Below are 13198 nucleotides of genomic sequence, written 5' to 3'. Positions count from 1 at the left end.
GATTCAGTGCACTTCTCCAAAAGAATGAACTATGGGAAACAAGCAAAGAGATGTAAATTTGATTTAGTTTTGCCTAATTCATACAGGTCATTGAATTCTCACCCCCCCTGGCACTTTGAATTTCTTTAAAGCATCAACCCACCTAGAGTTGCTCTTGGCAGGGCCAGCCCTTGTTCCCTGGAAATAAGCCATAAACTGTTTCAGTTAGTTCAGCATTTGTATTCGTGAAGGAAATGGATTTGAAATCTCAAAGGAGTGGGGAGGATAAAGTTTCCAGCAGTGTACAGTAATACTGCCAGCAGGCAGTATTATTTAAACATGGGCTTGCTCTTTTGCACCACATTGATGCAGTTTTTTTTTTTTTTTTTTTTTTTTTTTTGGTATCTTGAGGTAAGAACTAAAGATTGTGTGGCAGGTGCTAAAAAGAGCTATTTACTGTATCATTATAATTAATAGTAAGCTTCTGCCTGATCTGTCCTAGGGGTTGTACAGTCACTGAAGGAAAGAAGAGTTCTTAATGAGGTATGTCTGGTGTCTGCTGTTTTGCTGTTTTTATATGTGAGCATTTTGCAGAGTACTTAGAATGGGGGAGCAGGAGGAAGGGCCGCTACCGAAGGTGGCCTTTTGCTTTCTGTTCACCATATTTTTCGCTTTATAAGACACACCTATGTTTTGGAGGAGGAAAACAAGAAAAAAATATTCTGAATCCCAGAAGCCAGAACAGCAAGAGGGATCTGGCTTCTGGGATAGCTGCGCAAAGCCTCTTCAGGGCAGCGGGATGAAGGCTCCCCCTGCCCTCAAGAGGCTTCGTGCGGCTAAGCCAGAAGCCAGGACAGCAAGAAGGAAGCTTCAATGCAAAGCCTCCTGAGGGAAAAGGCAGGAGCGCTCCCGCTGCGCTCAAGAAGCCAGCGATAGCTGCGCAGCCTGCATTCACTCCATAAGATGCACACACATTTCCCCATACTTTTTAGGAGGGGAAAAGTGCATCTTGTAGAGTGAAAAATACGGTATTTAAATGCTAATACTTATAAATAATTTATTGGATGCTTTAGCTGAGATTCCTGTATTGCAGGGGGTTGGACTAGACGTCCCTTGGGTCCCTTCTAACTACGATTCTATGGTTCTGTGTTGGAAAAGGCATTTCCAACATTATACCTCCAGCATCTGTGTGAATTACACAATGCCTTCCCACAACTTACACAGGGGTTATGTTCCAGGGATTGTGCCTGAAGCCAAAATCGTGTATAGTCAAAACCCATTGGGTTGAATGGCAAGTAGGGTTCCAAATTCATTTTTCCCCAGACCCCTGCCTCCTTTCCACCCCTTTTTATATTTTTGCCGTGCGCGTAAAGCTGAATGCGTACAAGTTACATGGGCTTACTGTACTTGAAACACCAGTTTTTGGTGAATCATTCTCTAATTTGAATCTAAGGAAGCATTCTGTCTAGATTCTAAAGCAATTTACAACTGTTTAGACCTGTGGTTCCCAACATGGGGCGCACGCTCCACAGGAAGGCAATTTGATTTTTAAGGGGGCCAATTCGAGAATGAGTTATTAACAGTTAATGACCTTTTAGGCTTCCTCCATGTGAATAGGAGTTCACTTTTGAATAATAAGAATTATATGTCACAGGGTGGGCATCAGGATTTTAGAGATGCTTAGGTGAGGCATGGCCAAAGAAAGGTTGGGAACTGTATAGTTTAGACAGTATAGCATGTTCTGAATTTGTTCCATTCCTTTCTAAGTTCTTGAACTTCTACTTTTCAAGATTCCAGTGAACATTGTAAACAGTTCAGAGTTTCGCTTTCTGTGAAGATCCAGTTATTCATTCCAGTTGTGTCTCCTTTTTAAAGGAACTTTTATTTGATTTTAAGTGTGCAATAAGAGCTGTTGTTTCTATAGCCCCCACCCCCCCAAAAAAACCCTCTCCTTCTGCCTCGATTTTCACAGAGAGGGTTCCACCTTCTATAGTGCAAGCATTCCTTTCCTGCTTCAGAACTGGCCAAACCAACCAGAGTTTCATTGTCATTTCATTTCATGTGTGTCGTTTTCCAGGAGGACTTTGAAGTTAGAGGAGACATGATCAATGGGAGAAACCATCAAGGACCCAAAAGAGCAAGGGAATCTCCCGTTGGAAAGGTGTGCATCCATTAACCATTATCACTTATCCAAAGGAATATGTATCAGGCCTGTACAATTCACAGGAATGTCTTGAGACTGTGCCCCTCTCCAGCACCTCCTAAGGTGGCACCCACTCTTCAGAATATCCTCCCTCTGCAGATTAGGATAGTGCCAACAATTTATTCTTTCAATTTGTACCTCTTTCAATACTTTTCAAAATTCAACAAGGCTTTTCAGGACAGCGTTGTTGGATCTTGTTCATGCTAGATTTACACGTGGATTTAACATATTGTTTTAACTTGACGTTTTGTTTTTATTAATTTTTGTACACTGCAACAATATTTTTGAATGGTGGGTGGTTTATAATTATGTAAATAAGGGGGAGAAATATGAAGACTCTATGGCCGTAAGGTAAGTGCAAACAGGTAGATTATACCCTCCTGAGTAACCCTTACAGAAATGCTTAACGGTGCTTGCCTATGAGTGTGTGATTGACACTTTGTAATTCCTGAAAATGAAATACCATTGATAAGCATGTATGGTGGCTCTTATCTTTTTAAAAAAATAGTTATATTCAGAACCCTCTGACTACTTCTGACTATTAAAAACTAATAAGGAAGAGGCTGGCAGAATATAAAAAGTCATGTTGCCCTGTTGCTATAGAGAGAAAGTTAATTTCTAGTTCTTCAAGGAGCGAAGAAGGGTTATAATTAGGAGCTGATGCAAATTGTGTTTACGATCCTGCTGCAAAGCTTTGATTCTGCTTGGCTGAATTGTTTATTTTGCCTCCCACCCCCGGCCTGAAGATGTAGTGGCCTGCCAGTTCGGCCTGTATTATTTTTTGTTGTTGTTGTTGTTCTGCATTGCCTTGTCACCGTAAAGACTGATTGGGATGGAAAGAAAAATGCTGCACTTTTAGATGGAGACAGAGTTTAGTTAAGTGCTCATTTTTATCTAAATGCCTGGTGTTGTTTTTAACGCTACTCGGATCATATTAGCTGTACATACTCAGGTCTGAGCAGACCCCTATAGCATAGTTCATACCCATATTGAGCTCCTTAGTTTGGGATTTCATTGTACACCCCTTCTGACACTTTTGCTTTCCTTTCCAGCTTTTCCAAGGCTTAGAAATATGCTGCTATGGGCCATTCACTGACATGCTCCCAGGTGAGGAGATTGTGATAAGGGAGAGAGGTTGATAAGAGCTTGAAAACAACCCAGACAATAGAAGCCACTGAGAATCCTTACTGGGGATGGAGAAGAATTGTGTTTGGTTTACATTTAAGCAAATGGGCCTAATCTGCTCCTCTCAGACTAAAATACAGATTGGAAAGTTAATTATCTTTCAGGTGTCACACATATCTGACGGTTGTGATAGTTCTTGTCTCAACAAAAGTACCAAAAGGCATTTTTAAAAGTATCTCAGGTTAAAGTAATTTTTGAAATATATGCACTGAGATGAATTACACATTTAAATATTTATTTGTGATAAAATACATATTTTAGTGCGTACAAATTCTGGTATGGATTAAAAAAATAATAATCTGAAGATTAATCCAGAAATGGAATGGAACAAACATGAGTAAACACCTGTAAAATTGATATGGCTCAGAAATAGATTGATCTGTTAATCCCTCTTCTGGAATTCCTTTTCGTTGTTCAAAGACAAGGAATCTTGTGAAGTGAAGCCGGATTACTATTATCTTTGATCATGCTCAGTCACCGATGAAATTATCCAATATTGTCGAAAGAGGGACCGGACCACAGCACTCTGAGATTTCCTTGCCTGATCAGTCATTGTTTTGGACCGCTGGGCAAATGTATGCTCTGCTCATATTCTGCCCTAGGAAAACATGATTTTGTGTCCCGAATAAGTTTTGCAAATTAATCTGCATCTCTTTTCTTATTTTGTATAACTTATTCTGCTTCTGGTTTTATCAGGAGGGGGGTGGGGGGCAGACTGGATCTGACCAGTTGCCAGATCTTGATGTCCCCTAGCCCCAGCAGGTGACTTTGACAGGTGGCCACCTGCCATCACCATGACATCATGAAAGTATCTTCCTTTGGAGACCAACATGAATTCAAGCAAAGCTGCTTGTGTGGTTTGAAATCAAACGGGGGGTGGGGGTGGCGCAAAGGTAGCATTTCCTTATGAGACTTGCTGCAAGCAGAATCACTGTAAACCCTGCTTTAAGCAGGAATTAGCTGCATTACCTGACTGGGAACTCTGTAATGCAGCTGATCCGAAAGGAGCTTGCCGTCACCACCAGTCAGCTAATGAGTGCTTACAACAAACCTTGCTAGAGAGGGCACTTTAAGGTTCCTGATTCTTCCTTTGCGGCGAATTGGGGCAAAACTGCCTCACAAGCCAGATTAAGACAGCTGCTGGGCCTGATTTGGCCTGCGGAGGTTCCCCACCACTGTCATAAGGAATGGCAAGATAAGGTGTCACAGCCCACACCTTTCCAGATTCATTTAGGCAGTGATGTCTTTGGAAAACAACTCCTGAATCTCCCAAAGTTTGATAAAAATAAAATGTCCGTATATCTCCTAACAGATGTGAGGAGCTACAGTGGTACCTTGGGTTAAGTACTTAATTCGTTCCGGAGGTCTGTTCTTAACCTGAAACTGTTCTTAACCTGAAGCACCACTTTAGTTAATGGGGCCTCCCGCTGCTGCCGCACTGCCGGAGCACAATTTCTGTTCTCATCCTGAAGCAAAGTTCTTAACCCAAGGTACAATTTCTGGGTTAGCGGAGTCTGTAACCTGAAGCGTATGTAACCTGAAGAGTCTGTAACCCGAGGTACCACTGTATTTGGGGCATGGAGTGTGTGTATGTCTGATGTTGGTTGGGGTAACCTGTTCTGCCATTGTATATTGATGTTGTATCTCTCTTTCCCTCTGGGTGGAAATTAGAACAATTGGAGTGGATGGTAGAGCTGTCTGGTGCCTCTATTGTGAAAGAACCTCACTTATTCTCACATTCTACAGTAAGTGTGGGTTTAATATTGTGGGTACAGAGAAATGGGCCAATCTGAGTGTGTGTGAGAAACAAGACAGACAGAGGGAGAGCATTTCCATTTGCCCCCTTTAATTCCTTGGAAGCACTGATGAATTTGGCTTGCCTTGTTTTTTATTCAACTTTATCGACCCATGGCCTGTGTTGAGCAAGGGTGTATGTATGGGGTTCTAACTGCATACAGAGTCAGACCAGCATCTAGCTCAGTACTGTGCAGAGTATGTGAGAGAGAGAGAGTTGGGCAGCCGCACCCACCGCCAGCTGTGGTCATGCCATACTTTGGCCACACCTGTGCAGCCCCTAAAAGCCTGGTCATAAGGAAATATAACCCCTGACCTGAGAAAAGCTCCCCACCTTTGCTCCAAACATCAGTCAGATGGCAGTTTGTTTCCTAGCGCTGCTGCCGCCAGGAATGTTTTAATCTGAAACGTTGTGTATATCAGGCATGTGTGGTTCAGTGGCAGAACGTGACCTGCTGATGTTTGCTTTTCATGAGTCACACACACCTGACACTATATAGGACCGGGACATCTCACTTGCTGTCCGAGCAAAGAGCTATGGACAATTTGATGCTGAGAGGACATGCATTCATGGACGTGTGTTGGGAGAGTGCAGTTTTCAGTGTGCCCTTAGACCACCCCTGTGCCACCCTTAGCTTCAAGCCTGGTTTTTCTGGCACTGTCTTAGGCTCCTAACATATTTGCTTAATTTTTGTGTAGTTGGGAAGGTAGGAGGAAGGTTTCTCCTCAATTCCCTGTCAAGTTGCAATGCTGCAGCAAAGTGAAGAACAACCTGTCCCAACAGTATCTCTGGCTGCAGACAGGCAGGCAAATTTGATCCAGTATATGCCGCCTCCTCCTCCTCATTCTTCTCTTTTATCTTGCAACTCCTAGAACTCTACTGCTGTGGTGGTCGTTCAGCCCGAAGCTTGGAGCGAAGACACTGCCTGCCAAGGTGAGATTATCATGCTGTCCATGCCTCCCAAGATAAACATAGGTTACAAAGTGTCCGATTGTGTACTAGTTTGGAATAATAAATACCAGCCATGACAGAATAACTGTCTAGAGCAAGCAGAATTAGCTGTGCAAGGCTCTGGATCAGGAGTTCACATTTGTTAGCTTGACTTTACTAGCCGGTAATAAGTAATGCCAACCCCCATAGCCCTGTAGCACACACAGAGGGGTTTGGGGAAGAGGTGCTGGCTTCTCTCATTTGCACTAGTATATGGGGAAGGTAGGGACGCAGGTGGCACTGTGGGTTAAACCACAGAGCCTAGGGCTTGTCGGTCAGAAGGTCGGCGGTTCGAATCCCCGCGACGGGGTGAGCTCCCGTTCCTCGGTCCCTGCTCCTACTAACCTAGCAGTTCGAAAGCATGTCAAAGTGCAAGTAGATAAATAGGTACCACTCTGGTGGGAAGGTAAATGGCATTTCCGTGCTCTGCTCTGGTTCGCCAGAAGCAGCTTAGTCATGCTGGCCACATGACCCGGAAGCTGTACGCCGGCTCCCTCGGCCAATAAAGCGAGATGAGCGCCGCAACCCCAGAGTCGGTCACGACTGGACCTATGGTCAGGGGTCCCTTTACCTTTACCATGGGGAAGGTAAGAAACTGAAGCAGTGCTCCCTCTTGCCGCTGCTCAGAAGAGATGCCTGTGTTTTACTTTCTCCAGACTGGGATCTCAAGTAACAGCTCCAGGCAGGGAAAGGGTCTGTGTACTGCAGGCATCCTGTTCCCCAGAGAGCTAGAGTCATTTGGTGCCAGTAGGCTGGCAAGCCTATTTGTGGATACTTCCTGGTGCAACTGTAAAGTCTCACATTGATGTTATGTAGTGGTGAGAGCTGGTTGTGGCCCCTAGCCTCCTAGTCTCCCATTTGTTTTCTGCTTGTACTTCCTAAAATGGCTTTGGAGGGAGACACAGCAAGGTTACACGAAGGAGAAGAAAACTTTTACTCCTTCACTGGCTCACGTATACCTGCCTCTCTTTCCCCAACATGAAGGGCAAGGGATGTGGATTAGTGACTTAGATTAGGTCATGGGCTTGGCCCATCCTTACCCACACATGCACACTATCACTCAAAGTTGCTTGATAGCTAAACAAATAGCTAACAAGTAATGTCAAGGGATGTTGCAGCAACAGTTCAAACCCGCTCACACAATCTGCCCCTTGTCATTTGCAGTTTTTGTGCGTCTGGCATTTTGAAAGGTCATCCATCAAAGATGCTCTGAAAGAAAGTGCATTCCTGAGCCCTCTGGGTAGAGAGAAGGGGAACAAGAGAGTGTAGACATTAAAATTCTCACAATTGATCTTGTATTGCAGGGATCCCACCGCAATGCAGTGCTACTGTAGTCTCACGAGAGTGGATGCTGGACAGTATTGCATGCTATCAACGCCAGGCATTTGACGAATACATCGTGCAACAGGTGTGAAAGGATGGCCTTTTGAACACAGAATCTTCAGGAAAGGATTTCTGTGGAACTTTTGTGAAAGGCTTCCTCACAGACAGTGTGGTTTCACTTGCGAGATAAATATTTCAGTTGGCATGAAAACACCCCGTCGCCCGCCAAAGGCAGAACTTAAAACTGTGATACTTCTATCTTTGCCGTTGTGAGCCAAGCAATAATGTGTTCTTCTGTGCTGTTGCAGATGCATTATTTACTATCCAATTGCTGCCTTGTTTGGGAGACTTTTCTCTTCATGTCTTGGAGATGTAATCGTTTGAAAGACTTATATGGATCTGAGAGCTTCAATTAACTCAGGAGGATGGCAGTATTTTATCTGCTTGTTTAATGGGGTAGGGTGTTCACATACAAAGATGCACTTATCCTGGAATACTGGCATAACAACATCTTCTAATAAGAAGCACAGTCAGACTGGAGATAGCACACACACAAAAACCACTTCAATGGGCCTCCGGAATCATAAGGAAGTATGTCCCAAGTCAAATATTTGTTTTGCTCAAAGTAAATAAATCTAGCATCTCTCTAGCAAGTTAAATGCAAACAGGTTTTGATCATTATATTCCTGGATCCACAGAAGACCCAGCCATTATTTTTGGGTTAGGATATTTGATCAGCCTACTTCTTCCATGTACCATGGGACAAAGCACCCCTTTTTTAAAAACTTTGCTGGCTTAGTTCCCACAAGTATGGAAAAGTGCCTTTGAAACAACAGAATATTTACCACTTCTTATTGTCAAGCAAACTGAGATCCATAAATAAAATTTGCTTGTTTACAGTTAAAAGAGGGGTAGAACCCATCATGTTATTTTCTTTTTCAACCCCCCCCCCCCAAGTTAGCTTTGAAAGAGTTTTACATTGCATAATGCATTTGGAGCAATCCTTCGATGTTCTGCAATTCTAAAAGCAAATAAGTCAGGTGCAGGTTTTGCTCACTCACACACTTCTGTGAGAGTCAGTTCCGACACAGAGCTGTAATTTTCCCTTTTGGAATTTGTATTTCACCGATACCTACAAATATGGCTTAGTGGAAGAACAAAAAAATATTCTAAAACTGTAAAACAGCACATTGTACAGAGTGCCATAAACCTATGACAAAGCAGACTGCAGCAAGAAATAAAAATGGTTCCGGTGGAAGAAAGTAGCAGGATTTTTTTTTTTAATGAAAAGTCACCACTCCGTCCCTGCACAGGTTTTATCTGGCATGTAAGATCTGTGTAGAGCAGGTCCCCTTCTTGAGAGGAGGGTGGGATTCTGCCATGAGATCCAAACATTTGCTTGCCCACCCTGTGCAGCAGCAGAAGTCATCTACAGAAAAGACAATTCCCACTTGCTCAGGTGCCAAGCAGAATGAGAGTCCTGCCTTCCCTCCTCCTCCCTAGAAGGGGACAGGACAGTGATGATGGAAGAAAGACTTGCTAGCTGGGTCCTCACCAAGGGCTTGCTAGCTGATTCTCTTTTCTTTACTTCCACGGATGAGAATGGGCTCGCTCAGAAGCATATTTTACAGCGTGTTGTTTGTTTTAATATTTTAAATATTTCATGGTAGCTTTTTATTGGCATTCTGTTTTTGTTAAGTTTGCCAGCTACCCTGAGGCTCTGGATCCAGCGGTTTTATGTTTTCAAATAATGTGAGCAAAGGAAGCTTGCATTCTGCCAGCATGGAAGCATGCTTGGGGTTGCTGCTCCCTCCACATCCACAAAAGAGCCTTGGGGGCAACCTTACAAAAACACAATGAATCTGCCTGCACTGTACAATTTCAGTATCAATCACTTAGGCCCAAGCATCTTTTTTAAATAGATCTCTATGTGCATACACACAGGCTACAGAGTAGGGGTGTGGTATTTAATTGATAAACAAGTTTGATGGGTTGGCTAAAATGGTGCACGTTTTAATTAGGCAGATGGTTTTTTTAATGTAATTTTTAATGCGTGTGTTTATATTTTTAAAAAGTCACATGGCAAGCACTTTTTTTCTGAGGTGGCAGAGTCCACCCAAGGCCTGGGAGGTGGAAGGTCCAGCTAGCTGTCTGGGATCAGTGAGGTCATGCCCAGTATGAGAACTGGAAGCAGAGAGTGCTCATTGTAGACAGATCACTGTAAAGGGTCATTTTGGACTCACAGCTGTCCATGGATGCGCAGGTTAATTCTGTGTCCAGGGCAGCTGTCTACCAGCTCCACCTGGTACGCAGGCTAAGACCCTGCCTGCCCGCGGACTGTCTCACCAGAGTGGTGGATGCTCTAGTTATCTCCCACTTGGACTACTACAACGCGCGCTACGTGGGGCTACCTTTGAAGGTGACCCGGAAACTGCAATTAATCCAGAATGCGGCAGCTAGACTGGTGACTGGGAGTGGCCACCGGGACCACATAACACCGGTTCTGAGAGATCTGCATTGGCTCCCAGTATGTTTCCGAGCACAATTCAAAGTGTTGGTGCTGACCTTTAAAGCCCTAAACGGCATCAGCCCAGTATACCTGAAGGAGCGTCTCCACCCCCATCATTCAGCCCGGACACAGATCCAGCGCCAAGGGCCTTCTGGTGGTTCCCTCATTGCGAGAAGTGAGGTTACAGGGAACCAGACAAAGGGCCTTCTCAGTAGTGGCGCCCGCCCTGTGGAACACCCTCCCTTCAGATGTGAAGGAAATAAGCAGCTATCCTATCTTTAAAAGACACCTGAAGGAAGCCCTGTTCAGGGAAGTTTTTAATATTTAATGCTGTACTGTTTGTCTGGGGGAGCCGCCCAGAGTGGTTGGGAAAATTCAGCCAGATGGGCGGGGTATAAATAATAAATTATTATTATTATTAAAGGAACACAAATGGAGCCTTAATTCCAGATGGCTCCACATCGGCTCTGACTATCCTTCTCATGCTCTAACCTTCATGGATGAGGTCTGGCAGTCCCTAAAGGGACGAGCCTGGAGCGTATCCCCTTATTGGCTTCTCTCCTAGTTCCTGCCTTGTGCTTTCCCTGTACGGGTAAGCAGGCATTGTGGAAGCTGTCTTCTCTAAGGGATGGGAAACCTGTGGTCCTGGAGATGCTGTTGGACTATATCGCCTTGACCACTGGCCATGTTGCTTGGGGCTGATGGGAGTCGGATACCTGGAGAACTGCAGGTTTCCCATTCCTGTCTCAAAAATATTATGCCTGTTATTGCTTATGTGCACTTCTTGCTTCAGGAGCATTATGTTTACCCATACGCACATAGATACAGCATTAATTGATCAACTAAGATGGCTGCTCTGTGGACACTTTCTTGGGAGTTAGGTGCCATAGAAGACAACAGATGTGCCTAACTAGATGATGGCCTTAATAACATGCCATATGTAGTGGGGCTTACAGTGATTGGAAAATAGTACACAATTACTTTGCAAAAGCTCATTGATTTATTTTTCTCTGTTTATTGCTTTCCTTCTTTAGCCATTGCACCACCATTGATTTGAACCACAAACCTTTAAGCAGGTTCCTCGCCTGTAGCCCTTCAGATATGGGACTCCCATCAACTCCAGCCAACTCAGGGAAGATGGGGTATACCACTCTTCCTAGAGAGCCCCAGTTTTTCCAGCTCTTATTTAAAAGAAATGAAAGTCACCCCCCTCACCAAAGCCACAGTCATGTATCCTGCCCCTAGATCAGGTTGGTCCAGATTGTGGCAGCTTGACTGGTGACTGGGAGCGGCCACCAAGACCACATAACACCAGTCTTGAAAGACCTACGCTGGCTCCCAGTACATTTCTGAGCACAATTCAAAGTGTTGGTGCTGACCTTCAAAGCCCTAAACAGCCTTGGTCCAGTATACCTGAAGGAGCGTCTCCATCCCCATCCTTCTACCCAGACACTGAGGTCCAGCTCTGAGAGCCTTCTGGCAGTTCCCTCACTGTGAGAAGCCAAGTTACAGGGAACCAGACAGAGGGCCTTCTTGGTAGTGGCACCTGCCCTGTGGAACGTCCTCCCACCAGATGTCAAAGAGAAAAACTACTACCAGACTTTTAGAAGACATCTGAAGGCAGCCCTCTTTAGGGAAGCTTTTAATGTTTAATAGCTTATTGTATTTTAGTGTTCTGTTGGAAGCCACCCAGAGTGGCTGGGGGGAAACCCAGCCAGATGGGCGGGGTATAAATAATAAATTATTATTATTATTAAATGTGTGGCTGAGGGTTGCATGCGGCCCTCAGTGCCTTTTTGGGTGGCCCTTGGCAACATTTGACGCCCTCACACTGCCTTCCCAAAGCCAGGTAAGCGAGGCGCTGGGCTTTGGGATAGAGGAAGGCTGTCTGAAGGCTCTGACAGAGTCCTAGAGTCCTTCCACCTACTTCCCAAAGCCAGACATCTCTCATAGGTTCCCCAGCACTCTGGGCATGGAAAGGCAATGTGCGGCCCCGGGTGCCATACCGAAGTACTCCTGCAGTCCTTTTGGTATGAAAAGTTGAGCCGTGCTGCCCTAGACTGTTCCGTTACGCTTCAGGTTGCAAGTGCAACTGTTCTCCAATTTTTCCCGTGGAAGGAGAAAGAGATGTGAAGTGGCCATTTCGTAAATGTAAAATGGCACTTGCGGTGATGGATTTGTCTGCCATTGGTTCCATTGGAACGAGAAGCAGATGCATCATTGCGTGTTTGACGCCCGCATAATGAAGGCAGATACTGCCTCACAAGAACTCATTAGCAAGCAGCAGAATCCGAAGCCCGATTGCATCAAGATTGTCCCCATCCACTGCCAAGAGCTGCAACAACATTTTTAACTGTCAAGTCAACCTCACCTTCTGACTGACAGCTTGCTTATCTTCAAAGTCCACATTGGCTTCCGTTATCTGCCTTCCAGGAGATTATAGCTATCTGGGAAATGTTACCCAGGTAACATGAGGAAGCTGCCAACATGCCCCCATAGGAGGCACTGTGAAATTATCTCTCTGCCTTTGGAAAGGTAGTTGCAGCCAAGGCTGTGAAGGGGAACAAAAAAAGATCATTGCATGGCACTTCATCATCATCATCATCAAATAATTTTATTTATACCCCGCCCTCCCCGGCCAGGGCCGGGCTCAGGGCGGCTAACACCAAATACAAAATTACATTAAAACGTAATTGAAAAAAAACACAGTTAATTAAAAGATGGCTTAAAATACAACTTAAAATGCAGCCTCATCTTACTAGTAGCCCATAAATCAACACCATAAAGGGAGGAAGCATCAGATATTCACCTGAGCCAGCTATCCATGCTGGTCCTACATGGGCCAGCAAAAAAGCCAAGGGAACATTTATATACCAAATCCCATATAAGGGGTCAGAGTGAATCTAAGCTGAAGGCCAGACAGAACAGCTCCATCTTGCAGGCCCTGAGGAAAGATGTCAAATCCCGCAGGGCCCTGGTCTCTTGTGACAGAGCATTCCACCAAGTCGGGGCCAGTGCTGAAAAGGCCCTGGCCCTAGTTCAGACCAATCCAACCTCCTTGAGGCTCGGGACCTCCAAAGTGTTGTTATTTATGGACCTTGAGGCTCTCCGTGGGGCATACCGGGAGAGGCGGTCCCGTAGGTACGAGGGTCCTAGGCCGTGAAGGGTTTTAAAGGTCACAACCAGCACCTTAAAGCTGACCCTGTACTCCACC

General features: G+C 44.9%; 1 protein-coding gene across 1 annotated transcript in view; it reads left to right on the top strand.

Moving 5' to 3' along the window:
* BRCA1 (BRCA1 DNA repair associated) overlaps nt 1-8381 on the top strand; it is a 49303-nt gene extending 40922 nt beyond the window's left edge. The window contains exons 16-21 of the mRNA XM_080976465.1: nt 482-522; nt 2057-2140; nt 3235-3289; nt 5039-5112; nt 6035-6095; nt 7457-8381. Of these exons, the coding sequence (XP_080832591.1) occupies nt 482-522; nt 2057-2140; nt 3235-3289; nt 5039-5112; nt 6035-6095; nt 7457-7566 (425 nt within the window). The 3' untranslated portion in view covers nt 7567-8381. The remainder of the gene's footprint in view (nt 1-481; nt 523-2056; nt 2141-3234; nt 3290-5038; nt 5113-6034; nt 6096-7456) is intronic.
* Nucleotides 8382-13198: the final 4817 nt, after the last annotated feature.

The sequence above is a fragment of the Podarcis pityusensis genome (genome assembly GCF_964106645.2).
Source record: "Podarcis pityusensis genome assembly, chromosome: 13".
In the NCBI taxonomy this organism is placed as follows: domain Eukaryota; kingdom Metazoa; phylum Chordata; class Lepidosauria; order Squamata; family Lacertidae; genus Podarcis; species Podarcis pityusensis.
The sequence above is the reverse complement of the archived record's forward strand: the minus strand, read 5'-3'. Positions and strand labels throughout refer to the sequence as shown.